This window comes from Dreissena polymorpha, chromosome 4, assembly GCF_020536995.1.
Source record: "Dreissena polymorpha isolate Duluth1 chromosome 4, UMN_Dpol_1.0, whole genome shotgun sequence".
Lineage (NCBI taxonomy): Eukaryota > Metazoa > Mollusca > Bivalvia > Myida > Dreissenidae > Dreissena > Dreissena polymorpha.
The window spans coordinates 15,861,502-15,871,076 of record NC_068358.1 but is presented as its reverse complement, the minus strand read 5'-3'; the positions used below and the strand labels follow the sequence as shown (position 1 = coordinate 15,871,076).

The window sequence follows — 9,575 nt, the reverse complement described above, 5'->3', positions numbered from 1 at the left end:
CTGAACAGGAATCCGGTGTTAGTTTTTGGAAAACTCAAATACTGTCAATAAGACTAATTACAACAAATTCAAATGCAACTGTATGATAATCATAAGATTGCTAATAGGAAGTCATTTTTAATATTCCAGGCTTCTTTCTAGACTGAGAGAGGATGAATCTGACAAAATGGATGCAATCACCCTTTATGAAACATACAAGTTTGAAAAGATAGAATCCATGCAAAGTGAAAATCTTCCAACACAGCACGCCTTCGGGGAAATCCTTAAATGCCTGTTTCCTAACATTCGGAAAAGAAGAGTGATTGTTGGCAAAACAAAAAAAAACGATTTATGAGGGTGTACTAGTTCAACCCCAAGAGGACCTAAATGATGACCTAGACTTTAAAGAAATACAAAGTCTGTGTTCAACTGCTTTTGTTTTAAAGTCGAGCTGTGAGAAACAAGTTATTTTTGAATGTGACAGTGGTTGCATATCAAATGGCAACCATGTCATGAAAACATTGATATTTAATTCTACGGGACCTATAGAAGTTTATGTGGCAGGAAAGAAAATAGACTTGTCAAAACATGAGATTACACCATCATTAACTTTGAAATGCAATCACATAATGGCATTTTTCAAAATAGTTGAACTTATAAGGTTGTGCAATGGGTTAAAATTTACAAAAACTGTAATAATTAGTAAGTACCACACTCTTGAAAACTGTTGTGATGCGAGAGAAAATTTCAGAGTATTGAGGTCTCTTAATTGTTCAAAGACTGTGGCATTTATATCAAAGTCAAACACATGCAGGATCTGCCAGAAAATGACATTTCGTGTTAAGGAAAAGGAAAATGTTTCCCCGAAATCTACATTGCCACGTGTTAAAGATGACTGTCAGTTAAATGCAATGTGTGTGATGGAAAAAGAAACTAGCATTCAAGACATTGCAAAGGTTTTCCCTAATGCACCAAAAGAAATGATTGCTATGTTGTTAGAACAATCCAAACATGTTGATAGACATCCAAAAGGCAGACGGTGGTCAAAGAGCTTCATTGGAACTGCATTACAACTGTACAATCGGAGCCCAAAATGCTACGAAATGCTTTGTGAAAGCAAAATGTTGGTGTTGCCATCAAAGAGGATACTTATCCAATACAAAAATGCGTTGAAACAAGAACCTGGCTTTGATAGCTCGGTCAAATGGATGTGGGAGGAAGCCAATAGACGTAAAATGGAGGAAAATCAACGAATTGGTGGTATAATATTTGATGAAATGTCGATTCAACAGGACATACAAATAGAGAAAAATGGAAGCGTTCTAGAACTGAGTGGCTTAACTGATATGGGGGCAGAGGGGGATGCCTTTCGACAGCTGCGAACTGGAATTAGGGAAAAGGCAATAGGAACCCACATACTGCAGCTTCTCTTTCTAGGCTTCAACGGGTTCCGATTTCCCTTTGCCCACTTTGTGACTGATAATATCCAGGCATCGGAATTAGTTTCATTATTTTGGCGGGCAGTCTACTTGCTCTATACTTTTGGATTTAAAGTGATGTACACTAGCATGGACGGCGCACAGGTAAATAGATCTTTTTTACACCTGTGTGTTGACAATTTCAAAAGTTATGTTGCAATAAGCCCCTGCACCCCTCAACCAGTTGCATTTATCATGGACATATCACACGTATTGAAGAAAATCCGCAATAGTTTACAAAAAAGTGGGGACCGGGAAAAGAATGTTAAGTACACAAGAACTGTCAAAATCAGAGAATATGAAATTCATTGGGACATGCTTATTTTACAAAATATTTTACAAAAAAGTGGGGACCGGGAAAAGAATGTTAAGTACACAAGAACTGTCAAAATCAGAGAATATGAAATTCATTGGGACATGCTTATTGATTTTTATCTATTGGATCGGCAAAACGGGCTTCAACTTCATCGAAAATTGACCAATGAACACGTATACTTGGACTCTCAATCAAAAATGAGAAATCACCTTGCTGAGCAGGTGTTGGATGCCGGCATGCTGCATGCTCTGAAGGTTTACAAGGAAAATTTAGGCGAAAAAGGTGCAGTGTTAAATGGGCTTGTTGAGTTGATAGAACAGACATCACAACTCATTCATATATTCAGGGATATACGGCCAATAAAGGACAAAAGTGATGAGCGCTTAAGGCAACTTGAAAGCCTTGACACATGGTTTACGGATTGAGAATCAACCATACAGCAAAATAACTCTATGTCAAAGAAAGAGATGTCAGGATGTCTTTTGTCAGCATAGTGTCATGAAGACATTCACATCACCATCAGAGGATTCATAAGTTTGTGTAAAATGGGGCTTGACGTTCCATCAGTGATTACACCAGGTTTGATAAATTCTGATGTAATTGAAAATGTGTTTTGTCAGCAACGCTCTACTTATAATGGCGCCAATGCGAACCCAAATGTTGTTCAGTACAAGAAAACTATAAACAGTATAATAATAGAACAGACAACCATATCCCATAAATCCAATGCAGGAAAATCAACAGCGTCTGTTCCATTTCTGGTGGACATGAAGGCCAAAACAAAAAGGAAAAAACCATCAACGACAGTTACAAAAAACATCAAAGCCATAAGTATATGAGTGGTGAGGGTGAGATAATATTTTCTCTTTAAATGTCAACAGATGCATTCTTGCATCCTCTAGCATGCGAAATTTGGAAATATTTTGACTAAAAAATAAATAGAACCTGATGGGCAATATCTCCTTTTGTCACAATGTTTTCAAGGATTAATTATGTATTAATCCTTTTTAAAAAGCATTTGTGCCTAAATCCCAAATGTGTGTGCATATACTCATAATAAGATTGTTTTGGATCATAATTACACCGTTTCATAATGCATTGACAGAAACAAGAGCTGTGTTCGTGAAACACAATGCCCCCTACTGTGTCACTTTGAAGCCATATATTTGACCTTTGACCTTGAAGGATGACCTTGACCTTTCACCACTCAAAATGTGCAGCTCCATGAGATACGCATGCATGCCAAATATCAAGTTGCTATCTTCAATATTGCAAACTTTGATCTTGACCTTTGACCTTGAAGGATGACCTTGAACTTGACCTTTCACCACTCAAGATATGCAGATCAATGAGATACACATGCATGCCAAATATCAAGTTGCTATCTTCAATATTGCAAAAGTTATGACAAATTTTATAGTTTTAGGACGGACAGAATAACTGACTTAAAGACAATTCAAAAACCGTATGCCACCCTTCATGGGCATAAAATAAACACGACAAAAATCATAACATATCAGGATTGTAGGTTGTAAGAATCTCAAGTTATTTATCAAAATCAATTTATCTATCATGGACCTTTATTGTACCAAATGACATTGACCTACTGACCTAGAGTCATCTACTGCTCATGACCAACCTCCATACCAAATAATTATGAGGATTGTAGGTTGTATAGTTCTCAAGTTAGTGATCTGAAACAGTTTGGTCTACTGACCAACATACCGGTCTACCTACTGACCGACCGAAATAAGCTAAGCAAGTAATATAACCCTACTTTTTAAAGATGGGTTTACCAACTCAATGGAAAAATTGGGTAGAAACTGTATAAGTAAATTTTACAAGTAGTATTTACCTCTCTTCAACAGTTGGGTCTGTCATCATGGGCTGCTCCTGTGTGTAATCTTCATCGTCTCCTTGGTCACCAGTAAGCATAGGGCCCTCTTGCCTGCAACATTGAACACTTTGAAATGGAAGAAGGCCGAGACTTCAGTTCAGGTAAATGCTACACTAATAACTCTTTACCAAACAATGAGAGTTTGTCTGTTGAATTTTGTCTACTTAATAAAATGTTTTCAAAGGATTATAGTCTTTAAACATCTGATCAAAATTGATATGTGCAATTAAATAGACAATAATTTTAAGGGGGGGGGGGGGGGGTTCTTACCTTTTTTTGTAACGTTTAAAATTTTAGATTTGACAAAAAACTTTTTCAGTATATCAATGCGGGTCCATTATTCACATATGAACATCATAAGTTAAATATAACATGCAAAAACAGCTGCTTAAAATGCTGTTTTCTTACCTACACCTGTTGCATATGTTACTCTTAAAGTATGTTAACAAGAGAAGAAAAAATACAAGTTTGGTGTATTTGTTTGACGCCTTCCTATTCATGATAACAAAGTGTCAACAAGTACATTATTTTAAATAGATTATTGCATGAAAAAAAGAGAACCTCCCTTTAAAGTTGTCTACAAATTGTTACAGGTTCACACGAGTTAAAATGTACATGAAAATGCAAATAAAGCAGAACTTATTCATGGAAAGATCAGGATGCAGTTTTAACCCATTTATGCCCAGCGTCTAGAAAACAGGCCTTGGCAAACAGCATAGACCCAGATGAGACGCGGCATGATGTGGCGTCTCATCAGGGTCTGCGCTGTTTGCTTACAGGAATTTCTGTAAGAAATATTCTAAATATAGAAATAAATAGACCAGATATCGCTAATTTTGGAAATAAATTGATCCAATTTAGAAGGATGGGAGAGTCCACTACGCATAAATGAGTTAATGCTGAGTGTTGTAATCATTAATGAATGTGTTACATGCTCATAATTCTAAACTTGTGGTCTGCTTTGCACATTTCAAATATGCCATTTATGTTTTACGTATAAGGGTTCCTGTATAATAGGCCCATTGAAACACACCTTATTAAGTTCGAATCCAACAAATCTCTATCATCTGCCCCATATAAAAAATGTAATGAAAACTTTGAAATGACTTAATAAAGTCATAAACAAGTAATTTTTTAAAAACTTATTTGTATTAAGCCAGTGTCTATAGTTTTAAATCCAATCAACTGTTATTAAAGGAGGTTCTTTCTTTCTGTTATGTCTTCATTTATTGCACAACAGGATCAAAACTAGTCGCTGCCAAAACTAATTCAAGCTAACAGTTGAATATTTACCTTATCTTTATATGGCAACAGCTCTTATCTGTCAGTGTTTCCTTTGGGATCTGATCCATGAAGTCTGTCACTTTCTTTGCAGGTTTCAGTGCATATCTCGGATGGAAGTTGATGACCCGCAGTCCTTCTGGTCTTCTTGTACGTGAGAGTGCCACGCCCAGCTGCCCAGGCCGGAATATATCCCTACAGTCTACCTCAACCCTGTTTAAAGTGTTGTGTGTGAATTAATATATAAACATACATAACAGTTACAATGTAACATGTTTTAAACGTGTCTAATAGAACTAAGGTTTTCTTACAAGTCTCCACACTAAACAATTTTGAGCATGTGCTAAAGAATTATTGAGTGTTTAATTATCTATGTATTATGTAAGAAAATATTTATTTGTGATCCAGTTCAAATGATTTTCATCCGAACCATGTTGAGTTCAGACAGCCATTTACGTTCAGTATTAATACTTTTTCATTAGCCTGGCACAAGACAATAAAAATTGTAATGGAATTCTAAGAAATTCAATAGGTAGGGTACAAATCATTGTGATAAAGGGACACATTGCTCATTATGAGAATATTTGTGTGAAACATGGAAATGGTTAATGGCAATATCTGTAGATTTATGTGATATGTGATAATAAATAGACCTTATACATGTCATACAAAGCAACATTGTTATACTATGAAATCACAATAATAATTATTTATATCCTGAAGTAAAGATCTTTTTTTATTTAACTTTCTTATTTCATTAGTTTCTTACCAAAAACAACTTCAAAAGAAAGTCAAAATGCTAGTCTCCATGTGACATTTACTGATCACTAGTTGAGGCTTCTGGCAAAGCATCAACAATATGAAAGCTCCCACTCATTGTAGGCCTGTTACTGTACCTGTCAAGTGTCATTCCTTGTGCCTTGTGGATAGTGAGGCCGAATGCCAATGTAAAAGGATACTGCTTTCTCCATGCTCTGCTCTCATTCATAGATGGATTGAACACTGAAATATAAGAATACTCTGTCAAATGAAGTTTAATTTCATCTCAGTCGCACCAAATGAAAGTATAAAGGAGATTTTTCTAAAGACAAATTGTTTCCCATGCGTATACACTCGTAGGTCAGCTTGGTGCAGAAAAGATGTCTTCCATGCATGAGCATCATACACACAGTTGAAATTGTTATTACCTAACCTTAAAGGTTAAGGCAACCTGTCAAGAGATTTTGTTTAGCTCCATTGGGACACTCTCTCATCTCGCACAAGACGACATTTGAATACACTGTGCCAATACTAGAGAAGTTGCTCATAAAGTCATAATAACCCAGTTATCATAATGTTTCAAACCTTTCAAGGTCAAATGATTAATAAAACAGCATTATAAATTGCTTTCTGCAAATTGATTAACTTAAATAAGAGTAGTCTTCAGCAAAATCATCCCATGCGCAAATGAGTTAAGACAATTGACATGACGCCTTATCAGTGATCGCTCCGCCCACTTAATCACGTGGCTCAGCGGGAAGAAAACCTAGACAAGCTAACACCAAAATGGCTTCTTTGCCTAAAGACTGCATATAGATTTACGCGATATTCCGGATGATTTTATGGACTTGTTTAACACCATATTACACTTGTAAAGAGGTTGGTGCCATTTAGTTATTCTACAAATGCAAAAAATATACGATTAAAGAGAACATCAGCTATTTATAACGGGTAAATCGGTACATTTAACACGCTCTCAAACGCTTGCGCGCTTACCGAAATCGAACCCGTTATTAAGTGTAATGGTGGTATTTGCAATAAATTAACACTTCACCGGTATTTACCCGTGTTATTAGCAAAATTATTACCGAAACATTCCTCCCACCCGTGTATTTGACACGAAATAGCGCTTTATAACTGGGAATTCGGTGAAGTTTTACGCGCTTTCTGACGCCGGGTGGGTACCTCAATCACACATGTTATTGCGTATAAAAGTGATATTAATCATATTAAACAATGCTTATGGGACATTTATCAATCACTATAATTTAAAGCGCAAAAACAACACAGTAAGTTTGGACATTGTCTGATATAAAATTAGCGTTGTACGAAATGGAATACGGTCAGGCTATTATAAATTAATAAGGCTACCAATATCAGACGCTCGCGCAGGTACCGACTTCCCCGAAGTTACCGCATTTATTGGTTAACTAATCTCAGTAATAATAACTCTTTCACAATAGCATTTATCGATACGCCTTTATTAAAATAATAACGAAATGGTGTTCACTTGTTTCTGACACACACAGAAACGCGATTTTTAACGGGGATTTCGTAAAGTTACACGAATTGGGTACCAAAATTCTCGATTATTTTACATGCACACGTGACATAATACATACTTAATAATGCTTAGTTATTGCTTATATGACATTTCAAGTTTGTGAAATAAATTAATGTTCTATAAAGGAAATCTCGGTAATTCTTGAAGCTTCCACTCGCTCTTGACAAGACCGCATTGCCGCGTTGGAAATGGTATAAATTTAATTTATCTAACTTATCTTTCTGGATACCAAATGTCAGAGTTGCATTAACCCTTTTTACACCTTTTTTGCCATATTTCATTTCCGTTTTTTTAATCCGAACAAAATAAACGAAACTCGTTTAAAAAATGAGATCTAGGCATTCGAGCTCCTAGTGTGGATTAAAAGCGTTTATTGGTGACACCACATGAGTGCAAATGTGTATATACCGTTAATAAGATAATATATCACATGTCACCTTCAAATAACATGTATGATGTCAATTAAGTGCATTAATATCAGAGTAATAAAACACAGCATGAATTAGGCTTCATGCTGGGTTTTATTTCTCTTTAAGTAATGCAAATGAACCTCGCTTCTGACCTAGTAACTGATAAAACTATTTCAAAAAAAGTGAAATATTATGTGATAATCAGATCGATAACATAAACTATTTAAATCTGCTAGTATATCCGATAAAAATATATTATAATTGTCTTTGACAGTGTTGACGTTCAGTTGTTCGTGGTGACGAGCGCATGTATTTATACATCTCTTAGTCCAGGGTTTTTTCTGCCTATTTTGGGAAAAGGAGTCTGACCAAATTGGGAATTTTTTATCGACAAAATTGGTCATTTTGGGAATTTTTGCTTCGATGAAACGGCTCATTTGGGAAAAAATTGTGAATTAATCATGCTTAAATAATTCAGTGGTTTAACAAATAAATTTGTTTTTATTTGGTTATTTTGTCTTCTTTATGTAAACAGATGCAATATTGGGCATGTTCAACGTTAATTCAAGTACTGCAGTTTTGTTTTTCAGTTACAGTTACACTCTGTGATAAGAACTGAACAGTCAAAACCTTATAGCAAATATTTTTGACCAAAACAAACACTGGTTAGTCACACAAGTTATAAGACACTTCATTCTTAACAAACAAAAAAAAAAAAAATTATTTTTTTTTTTTGGAAATTGGGTACTTTTTTTTAATTTCGGTTGGGATCGGGTCCGTTTGCTTTGGGAGGGCCTCCGTTGTCCGGAGGCGCAGACAGTACTGAAAAAAAACATGTAGTCTTACACTTCTCAAGATCTCTTTTCGGCTTTGGAAACGATATAAATTAGAGGTCACCAACTAATCTTTCAGGATATCGATTGTCCGAGTTACATAATCCCAAATGACACCGTTTAACCATTTGTAGTCGTTTTTTTAAAGAGGAAAACAAAAGAAACTCGTTGGAATTAAAGTGAACCTAAACATGTAGCTTGTCTAGAAAATGGCGGACAGGTCGTTGCTAACGAGTGCGCCCGATTAATCGATCGCTGATTGGTGGAGCTGTTTTGTTTTGTCCTGTAGTAACTGGAGATCTGGGCCTCCGTCTTCAGCAGGGCTTTGATAAAGTTCACCCGGCATCTTTTCTATTTCGGCTCTGTTGAAGTCATCTACCAAGTCATTCTTGGCAAAAAGCTTCATTGTTGACTGGCCAGGAACAACATTAAGAGGTCGTCTCAAACTTTTTAAGAATGAAGTACTTTCCTGCGTGACTAATCTAGAAAACACTTCGTTAATAGCTTTGGTTAAGGCGTTTGTGCTTTCAACCCTTAAGTTTTCCTTCAGAACCACCTTGTGTGGGAACCACTCATTGAACGAATCATGTTCAAAGCAGAACTCCCCCTCATGTCTGTATAATCGGTTGGCTACAGGTGGAAGTTGACAAAAGTCACCACACAGCACTATCTCAATGCCCCCAAACGGCTCTTCCCCATTCTTAAGACGACACACTCTTTCAATTAAGCAGATAGTTCGCTTACTGATCATGCTTATTTCATCCATAATTATACAGTCTGTGCTGTTGACGTTTTCCAACACCTTGGAAAACTGTGGCGAATTTAAGAACAGGTCACAAATATCTTCGGCACCATATCTACAATCCATAAGGCCTAGAAATTGATGAATAGTACTTGCCTTCACATCTTGGCTATACACAGAACAAGCTATTCCTGTTGAACAGGTCACTTGCACAATTTTTCCTCGCCTTGACAGTTCTTTTCTCACTTCATTGACGACGAAACTTTTCCCCGTGCCAGCTGAGCCCAAAATCAAAAAGTTGTGACCTTCAGTGGCT

At 36.2% G+C, this 9,575-nt stretch overlaps 1 protein-coding gene across 1 annotated transcript; it reads right to left on the bottom strand.

The window, feature by feature from the left end:
- Nucleotides 1-3,606: 3,606 nt before the first annotated feature.
- On the bottom strand, nucleotides 3,607-6,069 carry LOC127877381 (ATP-dependent DNA helicase PIF1-like). The gene is made up of 3 exons (XM_052423149.1): nucleotides 5,848-6,069; nucleotides 4,964-5,164; nucleotides 3,607-3,721 (listed from the first exon to the last, which is right to left on the bottom strand). The coding sequence occupies exons 1-3, from the start codon at nucleotides 5,937-5,939 to the stop codon at nucleotides 3,625-3,627; spliced, it is 390 nt and encodes a 129-aa protein (XP_052279109.1). The 5' UTR covers nucleotides 5,940-6,069; the 3' UTR covers nucleotides 3,607-3,624.
- Nucleotides 6,070-9,575: the final 3,506 nt, after the last annotated feature.